Source organism: Oryctolagus cuniculus, chromosome 7, assembly GCF_051225735.1.
Source record: "Oryctolagus cuniculus isolate XC-2025 breed Fujian yellow rabbit chromosome 7, ASM5122573v1, whole genome shotgun sequence".
Taxonomy (NCBI): domain Eukaryota; kingdom Metazoa; phylum Chordata; class Mammalia; order Lagomorpha; family Leporidae; genus Oryctolagus; species Oryctolagus cuniculus.
The window spans coordinates 94407501-94428569 of record NC_142873.1 but is presented as its reverse complement, the minus strand read 5'-3'; the positions used below and the strand labels follow the sequence as shown (position 1 = coordinate 94428569).

At 43.7% G+C, this 21069-nt stretch overlaps 1 protein-coding gene and 1 long non-coding RNA gene across 53 annotated transcripts in view; one reads left to right on the top strand and one right to left on the bottom strand.

Annotated features, from left to right (window-relative positions):
* FUBP1 (far upstream element binding protein 1) overlaps positions 1–1447 on the bottom strand; it is a 37094-nt gene extending 35647 nt beyond the window's left edge. For all 50 annotated transcript variants that reach the window (XR_518229.5, XR_011390614.2, XR_016210947.1 and 47 more), the window contains exon 1: positions 1221–1447. Coding sequence is in view for 26 of the 50 variants with exons in the window: in XM_008265015.5 (XP_008263237.1) it covers positions 1221–1340 (120 nt within the window). In the remaining 24 variants the exon portion in view is untranslated. The remainder of the gene's footprint in view (positions 1–1220) is intronic.
* A 150-nt stretch (positions 1448–1597) lies between these two features.
* Positions 1598–21069, top strand: part of LOC103350145 (dnaJ homolog subfamily B member 4) — a 43057-nt gene continuing 23585 nt past the window's right edge. The window contains exon 1 of one of the 3 annotated variants that reach the window (XR_007924016.3): positions 1598–2058. This is a non-coding gene — a long non-coding RNA (dnaJ homolog subfamily B member 4). Of the gene's footprint in view, positions 2269–21069 lie in introns of all 3 variants that reach the window. The other 2 variants (XR_007924017.2, XR_007924018.2) reach the window with 2 other exon arrangements.

Here is a 21069-nt window from a genome sequence, read left to right as displayed (position 1 = left end):
ATGTAGCAAAATCCATTCACAAGAATTTCTGTCACAGTTACATAAATGTTTCCAATTGCTATTCTCAGCATGTTAACTGGCTTTGTCTTTTTAAATAAAGCAGTAGTATTAATGACGACCTGTTAACATCCCGAAAAATTTTAATTATAAAGAAGTAAAGGTGCATTTTCAAAATGTGCTCACATTTCAATTTGATTTTGACTCAATGAATCCTTTTCATCGTACTGGAGGATGAAAAGTTAACGAAGTGAAGTGATATAATCAAAACCTATCACAAAACTGGTTTCTAATTACCCCTCACTTTACAACGTCTAGCACCTAGGACGATATGAGAAGTGTCATTAACAGGATTCTTTGGCTTACATTTTAAGTCCACATCAGTATTTGATAATTTTAAATTATGAATATATTAGGAGGTTGTCTAAAAAGGTTAAGTTCAAACTGAGAAATCTTTAATGTTCCTGAGATACATGTGCTTTCTTTTTTGAAACAGCTTGCATCTGGGAAAGAAGTGCCTTCAGGGCAAATGTATGCACCTACGTAATACAAAGAGGTCTGGTCAGTTTACGACTCTGAACAGAGAGGCAGATTCAAACTGAAACCTCGGGTCTAATGGGCCCGAGGCCATTTTGAGAAATACAGGGGAATGACTGGTAGAACAGACTGACACACAAATCCCGCCCAGAGGACGGCTGCTCCCCTAAGTCTCTTCCCTGTAGCTGAGAAGGCGATCGGCACCGAAAGCTTCCTCAGCTGCGAGGGAAAGCTGTACAGACGGCAGAGAGCACGCAGATCCCTCCTTCCCACAGCTCCTGCAGTCAGACCTTAGTCCTCCCCCAAGCCTGTTACCAGAACCTTCCCTACTATTGTGAAAAACTACAAGCGCTCTCTCCCACACAGAGGGTGTTCGTTCTAAGGAAAAGGGGAGGCTCAGTTAACCCCTTGGAGAAGCCCGAGGGCCGAACCATTGCGGGAAAACACTTAAGGCCATCTTCGGGTAACACGCGCTGGGGTTCCTGGCAGCCTAGAAACCGAGAACACAAAACCACGTTCGAATCGCTTATCAGTATACCCTACGCGGCGAAACGTGAGCCTCCTCGCCTTTCAGCCCGGAAGGGCACCTCTTTCCTCTTCCTCTCGTCGCGAATAGGTAGCGGCCTACTCAGCCGACGGCAAAATTACCATAAGCTTGCGGATCCCGCCGCGCGGTCCAGACTTACCTGCCGGGCTCTCTGCAGCGCATCTTTGAAAGCATCGTTAACTCCTCCACCACCGCCGCCCCCACCACCGCCACCAGCCGAGCCAGAAGAGGGTGGAGGCACCGTTGAATAGTCCGCCATGGCTACACTATAGTAGCCGCTGCCGCTTCTTTGAAGACCTCTCAACCAACTGCTAAGAAAGAAAGAAAATGGCGGCCGTCGAGTCTCTATCACATTCTTGCGCGACCATCGTGCAGTAGAGGGGCGGGGATAGAAAGAAGGAAATCTCGCGATGTTTCCGAAGCAACGCGCAAATGCCGGGGTGGGGCTGAAAAGGAAAAGGCAAAGATGTCGCGAGATTTGAGTTTCCGGTGTCGCGCGAGAATGGGATTTATCTTGGCACTGCCTCTTTCCGCGCGTTCTCGCGGGGAGGTTGGGTGGTAGGTGGGACGGGTGGCGATGGCGGTTGGGCTCGAGTTGCGGCAGTCTTGAAAAACTGGTAGTGGTTTCTTACTGGTCGCCGCCTTAGGGAGGTAGTGTGGAAGATTGGCCGCTGAGAGTCACTCTGAGTAGCCAAGGAGAAAGGAGTGACGCCAACGTGCGTGGCACCGACGCAACAGTGTCACGAGAGTGCCGCGGCGCGGGGGTCGCCTGGGAGAAGTGCACCCGGGACGCCGCGCGGCGATGCTCTCGAAAACGTCCGCCTCGGCCTAGTGGGAACCCGGCGAGATTTTCAGGGTAGTAAAGTGCCCCTGGATTTTACTTCTGACGCTCACATAGTTCAGTTCTTCGCACGCTGGCATGAATTCAGGCTGGAGGCCTGTTAGTTCTCGATCTGTTTTTCAAGCTTTTGTTTAAGGTAGTATTATCAGGCCGGGACAGTATGACTGCCCCTTTCTTTCTTTTAAAAACGTTCCTAAGATTCAGTGTTAGGCAGACCTCGTACTTAATATTCTGTGTCGGCGGCCAGGTTTAATTCTTCTAATTAAGAACAGCATCAATTTCTTTGCCGAAATTGGCTTTAAGAAGTACTTTTTCACAGCTGTAACCGTGGGTACTCATGTGTAAGGTAATGTTCTAAATTATCCAGGACAAGATAATTTTTGGGTATTTCCTGTTACTGTAGTTACCGAGTCATTTCAGACGTTTCTTTAGATCTACCTTGGGTATATCGTGACGTGTAATTTCCGACGTTAGTAATAGTTGCACGAATCAGTGTGCGTTAGAAGTCTCAATGTAGCCCAGTGAGTTTTTCCCCAAGGATCTTGCCATTTAGATAAAAAGAGTTTTAAAAAACTACCATCTGTGGCATTTTTGTTTTCTGTGAATTAAGTCTACAAAGATACTTTTCTTGTTGCAGGTTTTAGAGTAATTGAGAGAAATGTGTACCACATTCTTCTTGATAACCCAAAATTAATAGGCCTACTTTCTCTAGGTGCAAAATAAGTCAACACTAAACGGTTTTATATACACGAAGATGCAAGTGGATCATCATTTTCCTTTAGCCAACTTTCTGTTATACTTTTGAGTGTTCATAGGCATGCTTTAAATGTTAGTGGAATTTGTATGTGTTTGGAAAGCCAGTGAGTGTATTGGACTATAAATTTAATCATGGCAGTGTATAAGAAAACAAAAGCAGTGTTGGATGGTATTACTAAATAGGAGTTTTTCAGTTCTATTTTGAGAAAGTTGCCCAATAAATGTCTTATTAACCAGTTACTGATTTTTCTTTTATTAATTAAACGTGCTAATCAGACCTTACTAATATGATTTTACTGAAGTTAGATAATATGCTCCCAAAACGAACAGACCTTACATATACCACAGTTTAATTTGTGAGCACAAGCTTGAATCCTGGCTGCTCTACTTCTGATCCAGCTCCCTGCTAATGTGTCTCGGAAGAGCGGGAAGATGGCCCGAGGGCTTGGGCCCTTGCACCCCTGTGGGAAATCCAGATGAAGTTCCTGGCTCCTGGTTTCAGAATGGCCCAGCCCACGCCGTTGGGGCCATTTGGGGAGTAGACCAGCGAATGAAAGGTCTCTCCCGCTCTCTCCTTGGCACTTTGCCTTTCAGTAAAGATTTATTGAAAGGCGGAATGACAGAGGGAGAGGCAGAGAAAGACATTTTCTATCAGCTTTGTTCACTCCTCAAGTACTTGGGCCATCTTCTGCTATTTTCCAAGGTTCATAGCAGGGAACTGGATCAGAAATGGAGCAGCAGGAACATGAGCCATCTATCCAATATGAGGTAGCTGTGTTGCAAGAGACAGGAGCTCATTGTGCCACTACTCTGGCTGCTGGAACAGGATTTCTTGGTCTCAGGATTACTGACCATTTGGGATCAGATTTTTTTTTTGTGTGTGTGTGTGTGATACTACTGTGCATTATAGTATGTTTAACAACATCCTTGACCTCCATCCATAGGTGCCAGTAGCTCTTCCCTCTTACCCACCAATTCTTAACAACCAAAAATGTCTTCAGAAATTGTGCATGTAGGGGGCAGGTGTTTTTCTTAGCAGTTAAGACATCTATTAGGATGCCTGTGTTTCTAGAGAGTGCTTGAGTTTGAATTCACACTCTCCAGATTCCACTTTCCTGCTAAGGCAGAGCTTGGGAGGCAGTGGCTGAAGCAGCTGGATCCCTGCTACCCATGTACAAGACTTGGATTGAGTTCTCTTGCATCTTTGCAGGCATTTGGAGTGAACTTGTGGATGGGAGCTTCCTCTCTCGCTGCACCTCTCAAAAAAATTATATATGTATCTGTATATGCCTTTGGGAACGAAATCACCCTTCATCATTAGCCTTGATTCCCATTGCTTTCTGTTAATCCATCTCAGGGAGGCCCTATTGACCATAATGCAAATGTATATTCTCAGTTCCTTTTCACTTCCACTCTAGTCCAAATTACTGTCACCTCATTCAGAATTCTAGTTGGTTTCTCTGCTTCCATTCTTACCTCTACCCTTTTTTAAAAGTTAGGAAGTTTGGCGCTGGCACTGTGGCATAGTAGATTAAGCCACCATGTGCAGCACCAGCATCCCATATGAGTGCCGGTTCGAGTCCCAGCTGCTCCACTTCAATCCAGCTTCCTGCCAACGCGCCTGGGAAAGCAGTGGAGGATGGTCCAGGTCCTTGTGCCTCTGTACCCACATGGGTGTGGCCAACTGGGGAGTGAATCAGTGGATGGAAGATCTCTTTCCGTATTTCCATCTCTCTCTCTCATTCTTTCAAATAAACAAAAAAATTAGGGAATTTTTTTCAGAAAATTATATATTACACATATAAGGTTTCAAAAGTAATGAGCATGTATCCAATCCAAAAATTATCTTCAAGGAATAGACCATTATCAATATTTTAAGCTAAAGGATACCTGATTATTTTACAGTCTTTCCCTCTTGTAGAAGCTTGATTTTTTAAAATCATGAATGAAATCATCTCAGATATGTTACTGATTGTATTTAAAGTCTGTCTGCTAGAGTGGTGTGAGGGCTCCTTACTTTCCACTCCAGGTATTTGCCACCTTGCTCTCCAGGATCTTTCCTGCCTGTTTGACTTTGTGCTGCTTTTTTCTCTGCCTAGGATTTGGTTACAGACCTTCAGCATGCATGGTCTCTTTTCATTCAGGCCTACTTCAGATGATACTTAGATTGTTCTGATCTCTGTACTCGAGCTGTTCTTCAGTCTCTGCCCACTACCGTGTTTTCTTTATAGCATTTGACTGAAATTATCATAGACTCTATGTGGTTGGTTGTTTTTTTTTTTTTTCTTTCTCTGTCTCTCTTCCATTCTGACAGAGTGTGTCTCCCCCATTGACAAGTTCCTAGCACATAGTCTTGATGCTCTAGGTATTTGTTGAATGAATAGATACTGCAAAAATTGCTTCTGCATTTGGTTTTCTGAGTTTGGGCAAGTGGCTTAGTCTGTTCCTTAGATTTCTTATGTACACAATGAATATAACCCATTTGCCTTCCTCTAATGAGATACCTATGCTATGGTACTTCCTGATTAACAGAGGAAGATCCACTTATGTAAAATTTTTAAGACATTTTATTTATTTGAAAGACAGAGTTAGAGAGACAGAGTTAGAGGTAGAGACAGACAGAGGTCTTCCATCTGCTGGTTCACTCTCCAGATGGCCGCAACAGCCGGGGCTTCCTCTGGATTTCCCATGTGGGTGCAGGGGCCCAAGGACTTGGGCCATCTTCCAGGCCATAGCAGAGAGCTGGATTGGAAGAGAAGCTGGAACTAGAACCGGCGCCCATATGGGATGCTGGCACTTCAAGCCAGGGCTCTAGCCCATGGTGCCACAGCGCTGGCCCCCACTTAAGTAAATTTTAAAATTAAACAGTTAATGTTCAAATCTTTTTTAAAACTTTATTTATTTGAAAGAACAAGAGGTCTTCCACCTGCTGGTTCACTTCCCAAATGGCCACAATGGCCAGAACTGAGCCAATCTGAAGTCAGGAGCTAGGAGCTTCTTCTGGATCTCCCACATGGGTGCAGGGGCCAAGGACTTGGGCCATACTCCCCTGCTTTCCCAGGCACATTAGCAGGGAGTTGCATAGGAACTCCAGCACCTGGGACTCAAACCAGCTCCCATACTGGATGCTTGCACTGCAGGCTGGGACTTTAACGCACTTGTGCCATAGCACTGGCCCTTAATTTTTTTTTTTTAAGATTTATTTATTTATTTGAAAGTTACAGAGACAGAGATCTTGCATCCACTGGTTCACTCCCCAAATGACTGCAAAGGCCAGAGGTGGGCCCATCCAGAGCCAGGAGCCAGGTCTCCCACATGGGTTCAGGGTTCAGAGGCCCAAGTACTTGGGCCATCTTCCACTGCCTTCCCAGGCCATTAGCAGAGAGCTAGATCGGAAGAGGAGCAACCCGAACAGGAACTGGCTGCCCATATGGGCTATCAGCACCATAAGCAGAGGCTTAACCTACTATGCCACAGTGCTGGCTCCCAGACTTTTTCTTAAGTAAGTTTATTCCTCATTACAATATAAATCTTGGAAGTGGATGTATGATAGCTAATGATATAAAATTCATGTATTCTTAAAGATATCTCAATATCTCACTAATTACATTTTATTGTCACTTTTTTTAAGAGTTATTTATTTTGAAAGAGGAGTTACCAAGAGGTAGAGCCAGAGAGAGGGAGGTCTTCCATTCCACCGGTTCACTCTCCAAATGACTGCAACGGTCAGAACTGAGCTATCTGAAGCCAGGAGCAAGGAGCTTCTTCCAGGTCTTTCACACGGCTGCAGGGTCCCAAGGAGTTGGGCCATCTTCTACTGCTTTCCCATAGCAGAGAGCTGGGTCAGAAGAGGAGAAGCCAGGACTAGAACCAGTGCTTATATGGGATGCCAGCACTACAGACTGGGGCTTTAACCCGCTGCACCACAGCGCCAGCCCCTATTGTCACATTGTTACAACAGCAATTTTGGAATCAGTTATTATCTCTGGCAATAGCCTAAAAAATCAACAGTTCCTTTAATAGTAAAAAATAATTACTTTCTGGTAAGGTATCCCTTATCCTTAGGATGAAGCAAAAGTCAGTGATCTGGAGATTATAGAGATCTAGCTGGAAGCATTTAGCTTTGCCGAATAATGGGATGAAAGATTAATAAATTTATTATATGTTGGACTATCAAATGTACTGGCAAGATTCTTTTACTTTCTGATTTATTGGTTACCAAAGGCAGAGTTACAGAGGGAGAGAGAATCTTCCATCTGCTGATTGACTTCCCAAATGGCCACAACGGCAGGCTGGGCCAGGCTGAAGCTGGGAACCTGGAACTCCGTCTGGGTCTCCCATGTGAGTGCAGGGGCCAAAGCATTTAAGCCATCTCTGCTACATTCCCAGGTGATCTGTTAATCAGTAGTGAAGCTGTTGGGACGCTGGAACCAGTGCTCACCTGGGATACTGGCATTGTAGGTGGAGGCTTAACCTGCTGTGTCACAACTATTCTTAGTGTAACTTTTCACTGTTGGACTTATTAAATATATGTGAATAATGACATTGCAGATGAAGAAAAATAGCCCATTATGAAGTTTTGAACAGGTATTTTAGAATGGCAAAATTACAGTCTTCCTGCCCCATCTTCTACTCATCACCTACCTCCTGACAACTTGATGCTATATTCTGTTGTTTAAATCAGGTCTTTTTTTCCCCAGGGTAGTTAGAACAGATGACTATTAGATATGAGGAGGAAAGCAATGATGGTGCAGGATGTTAGGATATTTGATCATTAGGTATTCAATTGGTTGTAATGACTGTTAACAAGCTCTCCCTTCTCAGTTTCTAGAATTCTATTTCAGAGTAAGTTATGAATGGAAGCAGCAAATCTTTGCATTTTAAAGAACCAAGTTGTTAACAAATACATGTAACTTTAGACTGTTGAAGAACCCTCGTGTTATCACATGATGTAAACGTTTTTTTTTTTACTGTTACATTGGATGAGTTAGTAATATGCGTCACAAAGGAGTATAGTACTTAATGGTGTATGTGTGTTACCACAAGCAGCAGCCCTCATATATTGATAGGTTAAACTGTCTCTACCCTCAAACCTTGTCCTTATTATTTTGATTTGGCACTTGGGAGAGATATCAAGCTTTTGATAATGTATATATATGTACAAGTATGTATGGACGTGTGTGTGTGTGTGTATGTGTATGTAATATAGCTGGCCCTTTATATCTGGGTTTTGCATCCATGGATTCAGCCAACCACAGATTGAAAATATTTGGGGAGAAAGTTGCATCTGTATTGAACATGTACAAGCTTTTTTGCTTGTCATCCCTTAAACAGTATAGTATAACATCTTTACATGCCATTAACCTTGTGTTATGTATTATAAGTAATTTAGAAATGCTTTAAGGTAGATGGAAGGATATGCATAGGTTATCTGCAAATACTATACCATTTTATATGGAAGCTTGAGTATTTGTGGGTTTTTATTTCATCAGGGAGTCCTGGAATCAACACCCTGCTGATAGTGATACCAAGGGATGACTATGTTTTTTGATGATGATTACTGCAATTTTTCAATTGCATTGTTGAAGAGTTTAAGTATTTGTAGTCCACTAAGTTGGAATCCTATTTCAAGGCAATAATAGGGTTCATTAATTCCCCCTTTATTACCACACAGTGACTATGATTATTCATATATTAGACTCCTCTACAAAATAGCACATCTGCTGAACAAGCATATCAAGAGTTTTTAGGTCAGACCATTAGACCTGCACAAGCCAACCTAAACCAGTCAGAAACTTACAGCTAACCTCTAAGAACTTTCTACTAGAATGATCCAAATAAGGCTTCTGCTCCACCTTAATCAATGAGGTATTTTCTTTGCCTTGTTTCTGTATTTATGCTATGAAAGCCTTCCTCCTCCTCCCCTTTAGCACTGAAAAACCACCTTGAGTTTGGAGCTGCCCGATTCTTGAATCAATTTGAATCACTGGCTACTCAAACTCAAATAAATTTGTTATTGTGCCAAACTATCTTTTATTAGAACCTTATCTACTTTTCCTTAGGCCACACAGCAGTTTTTTGTTTTTTGTTTTTTTTTTTTGTTTTTTTTTTTTTTTTGCCAGGCAGAGTGGACAGAAAGAGAGAGTGACAGAGAGAAAGGTCTTCCTTTGCCATTGGTTCACCCTCCAATGGCCGCCGCGGCTGGCGCGCTGCGCTGATCCAATGGCAGGAGCCAGGTGCTTCTCCTGGTCTCCCATGGGGTGCAGGGCCCAAGCACTTGGGCCATCCTCCACTGCACTCCTGGGCCACAGCAGAGAGCTGTACTGGAAGAGGGGCAACCAGGACAGAATCCGGCGCCCCGACCAGGACTAAAACCTGGTGTGCCAGCGCCTGCAGGCGGAGGATTAGCCTATTGAGCCGCGGCGCTGGCCAGCAGTTGTTTTTTAAGATTTTATTTATTTGAGAGGTAGAGTTACAGATGGAGAGAGAGTTGAGAGAGAAGGGTGTGCCATCCGCTGCTTCACTCCAAATGACTGCAACATCTGGAACTGGGCCGATCATGACCCAGGAGCATCTTTTGGGTCTTCCACGTGGCTTCAGGGTTCCAAGTACTTGGTCCATCTTCCACTGCTTTCCCAGGTCATAAGAAGAGAGCTGGATGGGAAGTGGAGCAATCTGGACTAGAGCTAGCACCCATATGGGATGCCAGCGCCACAGTAGAGGCTTAGCCTACTATGCCACAGTGTCAGCCCTTCATGGCACTGTTTCTTAACTGTCGCTCCCCCTCTTCGCGGAGGAATGATACAGGACCCTGCGCTGTTCTTTTGTTTGCTCGGCCCTTCCCGGGTTTGCTGCTGGTTCTTCCCGGGTTGGCTGCCGTCCCTCCACCTCCGTGGAGGGGCGGGCCCCCCTGCCACTTTCCCCACTTCCGTGGGGGAGCGGCACACCGCCGGCCGGCTCTCTCGGGGGCTGCTCAGATGTTCCTCAGGTGTTCCCCTTAGATGTTCCTCGTGCATGTTGTCTCTCTCCTGCTTTATAGTTCTCTTCCACCAATCCTAACTCTGCTACCCACACACCAAGTACGCTGCTCTCCTCCAATCAGGAGCAGGATCAGCTCCTCCAGGTTATTGGTCGAACTGGAGGCAGCTGTGTAAAAGTTGTTTACTCCTCTCCCAGCGCCATATTGTGGGAGAGCAGATGCACAGAATAAGTCTTAATTCCAGTAATTTAGTCTAGTCCGAGTTGCTCCCCACATTAACCAAGGACTACAAGCATCATCTAGGGAGCTTTTTATTTATTTTAAAGATTTATTTATTTATTTTGAGAGAATTACAGAGGAAGAGACAAGAGATTACCCATCCTCTGCTTCACTCCTCAGATTGTCACAACGACCTGTGCTGGGAACTTCATCCTGGTCTTTGGTGTGGATGGCAGTGGCCCAAACACTTAGACCATTTTCTACTGCTTTTCCCAGACCATTAACAGGGTCTTGATCAGAATTGGAGTAGCTGGGACAGGAACTGGCTTCCATAAGGGATGCCGGCATTGCAGGTGGTGGCTTTACCTGCTACATCACAGTGTCAGACCCTTCATTTTATTCTGTAGTTTGAAAAAAAAAAAAAAAAAGCAAAAACATTTATTTGAAAGGCAGGTCTCAGACAAACACACACACACAGAAATAGGTGTCCCATCTGCTGGTTTACTCCCCCAGTCCCCAGTTGGTGTGCTTTTTAGAAATGCAGATATGTACAGATATATCTGCCACCTTGACCTACTGGAGCATGTGTTGGGAAGGCTGAATCCTCTCCTCTCCCCCCTTTTTTAATCAAGCATTATGCTTGATTCCTCATGCTCATGAAAGTTTAAAAACTTCCCTTTTTGGGGCCAGCATTGTGGCATAATAGGTTAAGCTACTGCTTGCAATACAGGCATCACCATATAAGCACTATGCCAGTCCAAGCTGGTCCACTTTCAATCAGCTCCCTGCTAATATGCCTGAGAAAGTAGCACAAGATGGCCCAAGTGCTTGGGCCCCTACTACCGTCTGGGAGACCAGCATGGAGTTCCTGAATCCTGCCTTTGGCTTGGTGGAATCCTGGCCAATATGGTCATTTAGAGAGAGAACCAGCAGATAGAAGGTCTCTCTGTCTCTAAGTCTGCCTTAAATTTTGTTTCCCCAGGTAGATTATAGTAAATTTTCAAGTACAGAGATCTTACCCTTTGTTTTTCCCCCTCTGTATAAAAAGAGAGCTGTTCAAATCCTGGGTATTACCCTTTCATTTGCCAAATATGGTTTAATGCTTTTATGTTGGTAAAAGTTTAATAAATACCAAATTGATTTTAAAGTATTTTCTACTTACCGTTTTCCTACAGAGCTCCATAAATTGTTGAATGTGTGGTTTTGAGCATTGGGGCCTTTTAAGCCAGATGACACTGAAGGAGTAGCTTTACTCAAACATTTCTTAGAATATCAGACTTGGAAAGACTTTGAAGATCATCTAATCTGTTTCTTTCATTTTATTGTGGAGGAAACTGACCCAGATTACTTGAGTGCCTTATACAAAGTTACAAGATTAATTGCAGAACCAAAACTCAATAAAAAAAAAGATTTTTTTATTTACTTGAGAGAAACAGTTAACAGAGAAAAGGAGAGCAGAGAGAGAGGTCTTCCATCCCCTGGTCATTCCCCAAGTGGCCACAATGGCTGGAGCCGAGCCCATCTGGAGCCAGGAGCCAGGAGCTTCTTCTGGGTCTCCTATACGGGTGCAGGGGCCCAAGCACTTGGGCCATCTTCTACTGCTTTCCCAGGCCATCAGCAGGGGAGCTGGATGGGAACTTGAAATGGTGCCCATATGGGATGATGGCGCTGCAGGCAGATGCAGTGCTAGCCCCAAGACTAGACTTTTTTTTTTATTTTAACGATTTATTTATTTGAAAGAGTTACACAGAGAGAGGAGAGGCAGAGAGAGAGTTCTTCTATCTGATGGTTCACTCCCCAGTTGGCCGCAATGGCCAGAGCTGCACCAATCTGGAGCCAGGAGCCAGGAGCTTCTTCCGGGTCTTCCATGCAGGTGCAGGGACCCAAGGACTTGGGCCATCTTTTACCGCTTTCCCAGGCCATAGCAGAGCTGGATTGGAAGTGGAGCAGCCAGGCGCCCATATGGAATGCTGAAGCTTGAGGTCAGGGCATTAAACCCGCTGCACCACAGCACTGCCCCCAAGACTAGATTCTTAATCCAATGTTTTTATATCATGAAATAACTTTTTATGAAAAAAACAGTGTTTCAGTTAATTTCAGATGGAGGTTTTCTGCTTAAGTACAAGGGGAAAAGGAATCTGCAGAATCAAAACTGTCTTGGTTTTTATAATCAGGATATATCAACAACATTTCCTTTTGGAAATAGATTATTAGCAGATTGAGAATCCATACCAGTGAAGTCCTTAACTGAATATGGTGGGTATGAGACATAGTGATCACTTAGAATAACAATCTTGTTGTAATTCTGTAGTGAAACTTTGCTTCTCTGTTCTGACATTTCCGTGTTTCTATTTAGAGCAGTGATCTCTTTGGAATTTGCCTTCTGGTGCTATTTGTTCTTACGTTGCTACATATTAATTAATATTCTCACTTCATATTTTAAAATTTATTTGAAAGAATGTATCCTTGAAAAGAAAAAGGAATTTTTTAAAAAAGATTTGTTTATGTGAAAGTCAGAGTTACACACGGAGTGAGGGAGAGAAAGAGATCATCTATCCTTTGGTTCACTCCCCAGATGGGTGTAAATAGCCAAGGTTGGGCCAGCCAGGAGCCAGGAGTGTCTAATGCATCTCCAACATGGGTAGCAAGGGCCCAAATACTTGGGCCATCTTCTGTTGCTTTTCCCACACACAAGAGCAGGGAACTGGATTGGAAGTGGTGCATCCAGGACTCAAACTGTCATCTACATGGGATGCCAGTGTTGCAGGCAGTGGCTTAACCTGCTATGCCACAATTGCCCCCCCCCCTTTTTTAAGAAAAGGCATCTATAGTTGTTATTCTGTGAGTTATCAGAATCATTGTGCCAGGTTGTGTAATTATAGCAACTAATAATACAATGCTACTTTTTCAAGATAGGACAGTATTTTTTTCTTAAAGCATGTGAAATTTTAAAGCAAATTTTTATCTAGGACAAACACTACATTTAGGTTATCCTTTTTTTTCTATTTTTCATATAGCATTTATTTTAAAGTTTTTATTCTGTTTGAAAGAGAAAGAGACAAAGATCTTCCATCTGCTGGTTCATTTCCCAGAAGCCCACAACAGACAGGACAGCCATGTCGAAACCAGGATCCCAGAACTCAATCCTAGTATCTTATGTAAGTAGAATGGACCTGTGTCCCTGAGCCACCACATACTGCCTCCCAGGGTGCACAGCAGCAGGAAGCTGAAATTGGAAGAGCGGCTGGGACTGGAACCCAGGCACTCTAGTATGGGATGCAGACATCCCAAGTGGCCTAGCCACTGCACCAAACACTGGCCTCCAATTTTATATTCTTTTTTTTTTTGTTTTATTTGACAGGTTAGAGAGAGAGAGAGAGGGGCAGAGAAAAAGGTCTCCCATTGGTTCACCCCCTAAATGGCTGCCACGGCCAGAGCTACATCGATCCGAAGCCAGGAGCCAGGTTCTTCTTCCTGGTCTCTGATGTGGGTGCAGGCGCCCAAGCACTTGGGCCATCCTCTACTGCTTTCCTGGGCCACCACAGAGAGCTGGACTGAAAGAGGAGCAACTAGGACCAGAACCCGGCGCCCATATGGGATGCCGGCGCCGCAGGTGGAGGATTAACCAAGTGAGCCGTGGTGCCAGCCCCACCGATTTTATATTCTTAATAACCTTGCTTCTTTTTTTTTTTTTTTTTTTTTTTTTTTTTTGGCAGGCAGAGTGGACAGTGAGAGAGAGAGACAGAGAGAAATGTCTTCCTTTGCCATTGGTTCACCCTCCAATGGCCGGTCCAAGCACTTGGGCCATCCTCCACTGCACTCCCTGGCCACAGCGGAGAGCTAGCCTGGAAGAGGGGCAACCGGGACAGAATCCAGCACCCCAGCTGGCGCAACAGCTCACTAGGCTAATCCTCCGCCTTGTGGTGCCGGCACACCGGGTTCTAGTCCCGGTCGGGGCGCCGGATTCTGTCCCGGTTGCCCTTCTTCCAGGCCAGCTCTCTGCTGTGGCCAGGGAGTGCAGTGGAGGATGGCCCAAGTGCTTGGGTCCTGCACCCCATGGGAGACCAGGAGAAGCACCTGGCTCCTGCCTTGGGATCAGCGCAGTGCGCCGGCTGCAGCGCGCCAGCCGCGGAGGCCATTGGAGGGTGAACCAACGGCAAAGGAAGACCTTTCTCTTTGTCTCTCTCTCTCTCTCACTGTCCACTCTTCCTGTAAAGAAAAAAAAAAAAAAAAGAATCCAGCACCCCGACCAGGACTAGAACCCGGTGTGCTGGCGCCGCAAGGTGGAGGATTAGCCTAGTGAGCCATGGCACCGGCAATAACCTTGCTTCTTAACTATGTACTTTATAAAAAATATCAAGAGTTGTTTTTCTTTTTTTTTTTTAGTTGGAGTCTTTAAATGATAAACTCTTTCGGGCAGGAGCTATCTTTTTTTTCCTTTGAGATTAATATAATGCCTGGTGCCTAGTAGATGCTTATTAATCTCTTCATATATTCAATAAAAGTATTGAGCAATGTTCCAAGTGCTATAGCTATAATAGTAAATACTAATCAGCAAATGTTGAATGAAATAACAAATCACTTGGCAGGTACTCCCTATTTGCTTTCAGACAGCTATTTGTATCTGTTGAATTAATAACAGACTTTTAAGTAAAGGATTGAAAAGCCAGAATGAGAGAAGCTTAATGGTCAGATAGTTCATTCATTTATTAAGCCATTTTTTCTAGTTTCCATTGAATTATTTGAAATAATCTCATAAATGTTGTTATCCTAATTGTCATTTTGAGTCGTGTCCTTTTGTTGCCAAGAATAAAGGCCTCAAGTTTTTGGCCATACCACAAGCGGGGAACTTCATCTCAACTTATAAACCACTGAGTGCTCCTGACTGCTGGCTCAAAATTTCACATACCAAAGTTCTAGTTGTTTACTTTTCTGTTCTTTGCACTAAAGTGTGAGTTTCATAGCTCTACTTTATCTTAGCACTGCATCCCAAATGCATAAAATAGTATATGCCATTGAATACTTATTAGTAAATGTTACTAAATTGATATTGATCCCACTCAAAGTGGAATTCCCTTTCTACTCAGGGCCACAGTTTGCATCTTGCAGGCAACTCAAATGTAGAAATTTTCGACATGGGCTGATCTTGTGCAGTGGGCTAAGCTTCCACTTGAAACACCAGCCTCCCATATCAGAGCACGATTTGGGTCCAGGCTGCTATGCTTTCAGTCCAGCTCTCTGCTAATACACCTGCCTGGGAAAGCAGCAGAAGGTGGCCCAAGTGCTTGGGCCTCTGCTACCCACCTCGGAGACCCAGATAGAGGTCCTGGCTCCTGGCTTTGGCCTGCACTATCCCTGGTCATTGCAGCCATTTGGGAAGTGAGCCAGCAGATGAAGTCTTTGTCCTTTCCTCTCTCCCTCTGTCAGTCCAATTAATTAATCTGATAAAAAAAAATCTGCAACTCTGATACTCTCTCAAAAATTCTTGTCAGTTTGTTTACTAATGTTCTCCATCTGAACACATTTCACTTTCAGACTTTTACTTCCTGGCTTTATTCGTTTGTCAGATGCTTCTAGTAATTTTTTTTAAAGATTTATTTTATTTATTTGAAAGAGTTACAGAGAGAGGTAGAGACACAGAGAGAGGTCTTCCATCTGCTGGTTCACTCCCCAGATGGCCACAACGGCTGGAGCTGCGCTGATCCGAAGCCAGGAGCCAGGAGCTTCTTCCAGGTCTCCCACGCAGATGCAGGGCCCAAGAATTTGGGCCATCTTCTACTGCTATCCCAGGCCATAGCAAAGAGCTGGATTGGAAGAGGAGCATCCAGGATACAAACCAGTGCCCGTATGGGATGCCAGTGCTTCAGGCCAGGGCTTTAACCCACTGTGCCACAGTGTCGGCCCCTCCAGTAATTTTCAACTTTTGCTCCCCTTTATTTTTTCATTGTGCCTACTCTTTTAATCCATGACTCCTAATCATTTCAGTTGGATTTTGAAGTCTCATAAGAATCAATTCACCATTTGCTGTGTAAGAGATCCTGCCAAGTTATTTAACTTTTTTTTGAATCTCTTTGTTCTTTGGAATCCTAAACATTGTTATGAAAATTAAATGAGGTGAGTATGTCCAATATTGTTTATTACAATTAATGAAAACTATTATTAAATTATTTAAAAACCTAACAGAAATCCAGAGTCAGAGCCTCTAAGCCCATTGATTTGGCAGTTCAGCTATTTTAAGGGATACCCTTTTTTTTTTTTTTTTTTTTTTTGACAGGCAGAGTGGACAGAGAGAGAGAGAGAAAAATCTTCTTTTTTCCATTGGTTCACCCCCAATGGCTGCTGCGGCCAGCGTGCTACGGCTGGCGCACTGCGCTGATCTGTAGTCCGGAGCCAGGCATTTCTCCTGGTCTCACTTGTGGGTGCAGGGCCCAAGCACTTGAGCCATCCCCCACTGCACTCCCGGGCCATAGCAGAGAACTGGACTGGAAGAGGATCAACCGGGACTAGAACCTGGTGTGCCGGCGCCACAGGTGGAGGATTAACCTATTGAGCCGTGGTGCCGGCTGGGATACCCATTTTTAAAAAATCTTTGTCCTCTGACATCCTCACCTTGTGTTAGATCCCCTGATGACTGGATAGTGGTTGCCATAGTTCCAAGTGTAAAGCAATTGTTATTGTTAAGTGGAAGAAGAAAGTTTATTGTATCAACATTCCCCTCATCCCTGGCCTCACCTAATAATCAGAGTTGATTATGATCAGAGTTGAGTCATAAACTTACTCTAGCAAATATCACACTTGCTTTTGAATAACATTCATCTCCTAGGGTGCTTTCCTAGTAATAGTTATTGTAACTACTGCTTTTGTGACTCCTAAGACTGAATCCTTGGGCTTTAAAAAAAAATACATTCACTCTAGTAATTTCTTTTAGTCTCATAGCTTTAAATATCACCTCTGTTCTTAAGTTTTTATCTTTTTAGACATTTTATTGGAAAGGCAGAGTAACAGGGAAAAAGTGACATCTTCTACCCACTGGTTCACTCCCCAAATGCCTGTAACAATTGGCTGGGCCATGGGGAAGCTAGGAGCCAAGAACTCTTATCTGGGTCTCCCATATGGGTAGCAGGGACCCAAGTACCTAGGTTATCACCTGCTGCCTCCTAGGCACATTAGCAGGGAGCTGGATTGGAAGTGGAAGCAAGACTCAATCCCAGGCAATCCAATGTGGGATCAGATTTCCCAAGTGGCAGCTTGCTGTACCACATAACCCACTCCTCAAATTTTTATTTTTCATCTATATTGCCATGAATACCAGTGTCATATCCAACTGCCTTCTACATGTGTCCATGTGGTTTTTTTTAAAGATTTATTTTATTTGAAAAAGTTACAGAAATAGGTAGAGCCAGATAGAGTTAGAGAGGTCTTCCAAGCACTGGTTCACTCCCTAAATGACCGCGATGGCCAGAGCTGAGCTGAGCCAAAACCAGGAGCCAAGAGCTTCTTCCGGGTCTCCATGTGGGTGCAGGGGCTCAAGGACTTGGGCCATCCTCTACTGCTTTCCCAGGCCATAGCAGAGAGCTGCATCAGAAGTGGAGTAGCCAGGACTCGAACTGGTGCCTGTATGGGATGCCGGCTCTTCAGGCTGGGGCATTAACCTGCTGTGCCACAGTGCTGGCCCCACGTGTTATTATTCTGATTATCTCAACCCTTCATTATCTTCCTACCATCATTCTGATAGCCACACTAGCCACCTTGCAGTTCCTGAAAAATGCCTGGCATTCTCACTTCTAGTTTTTTTGTTTGTTTGTTTGTTTGTTTTTTGACAGAGTGGACAGAAAGAGAGACAGAGAGAAAGATCTTCCTTTACTGTTGGTTCTTCCTCCAGTGGCCGCTGCGGCCAGCGCGAGCCAGGTGCTTCTGGTCTCCCACACGGGTGCAGGGCCCAAGTACTTGGGCCATCCTCCACTGCACTCCTGGGCCACAGCAGAGAGCTGGCCTGGAAGAGGGGCAACCAGGACAGAATCCAGCGTCCCAACCAGGACTAGAACCTGGTGTGCCGGCACCGCAGGCGGAGGATTAGCCTATTGAGCCACGGTGCCGGCCGGTTTTTATGTTTGATACCTCCTACAGTCTACCATGTATGTGGCTTTCCATGATTCAGGTTGTAGTACAAATACCATGTTTTCTATGAAGGCATTTCTAGCCACCCCATCTAAAATGTTAATCCTATTATTTCTCTTTCATCTTTTATTTTTTTCTTCTGTTACCACATAAGATATTTTATATAACATTTTAAAATATATATTTTTTTAGTTACATCTCTCCTCCCCTTCCCTACCCTCAACTAGAATAAAAGGATAAAAGGGACATTTTCCTTTTTTTTTTTTTTTTTTTGAAAGGCAGAGACAGATGTCCCATCTGCTGGTTCACTCCCCAAATGTCAGCAACAATCATGGCTAGGCTAAGCCAAAGCCAGGAGGCAGGAATTCATTCTTGGTCTCTCATGTAGGTGGCAGGGATTCAAGTACTTGAGCCATCGCTAGCTGCCTCCCAGGGTGCACATTAGCAGGAAGAAGGAACAGAACAGAACCAACCAGGACTCCAACCCAGCCACTTGGATATGATGTGTGGGCTTTCCAAGCACCAGCTTAATTGCCCTCCTCAAATATTCTATAGCTTTATTAGTAACACAGCTATGGACACCTTTGTTTAGTTTAAATACGGATAATCTGAAATCCTAATTCCCACATTTGGCTGTTTGACAAATTGTAATGATTCTACTGCTTAAGTTTACCAGTTTGTTTATATTGTATCATAGTTTTGGTGCTTATAGTTACTTAGCTCTTCAGTTCATTCACTCAGTAAATGTTTATTGACCATCAGTGTATTATAAAGGCTTTGTTCCATTAGTTGTAGAAGAACAATTATAAATCAGGATTCCTCAGGGAAGCTAAAACCCACTGAGGAAGGCATGAGAAAACACACACTTTATGTAGGGTGACAAATGATAGAGTTGGATATGAGCAAAAGTGTGGAGCTTAAAAGATCAAGGGACCTGATCTAAGCCTGAGTTAACTGGAAGCCAACCAGAGACTGAGTCGCAAAGCAAAAGAAGCCAGGTGAAGAAGGGCTCCTCATGTGGGTAAAGAGGAATATATCTACACACAAAACACAGCTGTCATATACAAAGCAAATGTCACTTCAACAGTATTACCTTTGGTGCCTATATACTTAATATGGCTTGAAATAATTTTTTTAAAGATTTGTTTATTTGAAAGGCAGAGTTACAGAGAGTGAGAACTTTTATCTGCCGATTCATTCCCTGAATGGTTTCAATGGCTAGGGCTGTTCCAGGCCAACCCTAAGAGTCTGAACACCATCCTGGTCTCCCATGTGAGTGGCAGGGGCCCAAGTACTTGGGCCATCTGACTGCCTTCCCAGGCACAAAAGCAGGAAGCTGGATTGGAAGCCAAAAAGCTGGGACACAAACCAGTACTCATATGGTATGCCAGCATCACAGATGGTGGCTTAACCCACCTATACCACAATGCTGGCCCCTCAAACTAATTTTTAAACTAATCATAGCTAACACAGAAGATTCTTAGCAGTTGACCCTCATTGTTTGCCAATTGTGTACTTGTGAATTCACCTACTTAATAAAATTTATTTGTAATCTCCAAGTCAGTATTCCAGATGCTTTTGAGATCATCTGAGTCTTATGAATCAATTGAGGTTGAACAAGGCAGCATTTTGCCTAATTGTGTCAGCTGTCATACTGTAAACAAAAAGTTTGTTTTATGCCAAATTTGTTATGTTTTTGTCTTTTTTTTATGATTTTACTATCAAAGATGACCCCCAAGCACAGTAGCATTTCTTTCTTTCTTTTTTTTTTTTTAAAGACATTTATTTGAAAGAGTTACACAGAGAGGAGAGGCAGAGAGAGAGAGAGGTCTTCCATCCGATGGTTCACTCCCCAGTTGGCTGCAATGGCCGGAGCTGTGCCGATCTGAAGCCAGGAGCCAGGAGCTTCTTCCAGGTCTGCCACGTGGGTGCTGGGCTTAAGGACTTGAGCCATCTTCCACTGCTTCCCCAGGCCATAGCAGAGAGCTGGCTTGGAAGAGGAGCAGCTGGGACTAGAACCGGCACCCATATGGGCTGCCGGCGCTTCAGGCCAGGGCACTAACCCACTGAGCCACAGTGCCAGCCCCACATGGTAGCATTTCTAAGCACAAGAAGACTGATATGCCTGGTAGAGAAAAATACATGTTTGATAAGCTTCATTCAGCCTTGACTTAAAGTGTTTTACCATAAGTTCAATATCAGTAAATCAGCAATGCATACTAAGTAAAATGTCTTTAAATAGAAGTACACATAAAAGGAGTTATGTGTTGATTGGTTGATGAGAATAATAGACTGGCATGAACGAAATCTGTATTTCCCTTAGGAATTATGATTTCGAATTTGCCAACTCAGCATCCACTGCAATTTTATAGAACATAACTACAGCAAATAGTGAGAATCAAATGCTTTCAGGGCAGACTGGATTTTGGGAAACAGCCAAAATCAATGGCTTAATTTTATAATAGTTGATTAATGCTATAGAACATACTGGCTCATTTTTATGTATTTTAATACTTGTATTTGTCAGAATCATAGTTAAATCTCCATAGTTGCAGTAGCTTAATTATACCTTGCAGGATGCAACTTACTGTAAAGATAATTCATAATTGAAATTTGGTACTAATTTAAATGAAACAATTTTAGAGTTGTAAACATTTGGAAAGCTAATCAGACTTGCTAGATAATCATTTTGTTGCATTCTTGGCTAAGAGTTGCTAAGGGACCAGTGAAACAACATCTTTCTTCCCTCACTTCTGTGCGAACAACCTTTTTTATCTTGTACCACTTGTCTTGCTCTGTTTTTTTTTTTTCTTAAAAATTTATTTATTTACTTAGTTATTTTAAAGGCAGAGTGACAGAGATCTTCCAACCACTGTCACTCCCCACATCCCCAAATGCCCAGGCAAGGCCAGATCAAGCCAGAGGTAGAAGCTAGGAACTGAATCCACACACATTAGCAGAAAGCTGGATCATAAGTGAAGAAGCTGGGGCTCGAACCAGGACTCTGACATAATATATTGGCATTCTAAGCAGAGGCTTAACCCACTGTGCCACAACACCTTTTGTCTTGCTGTT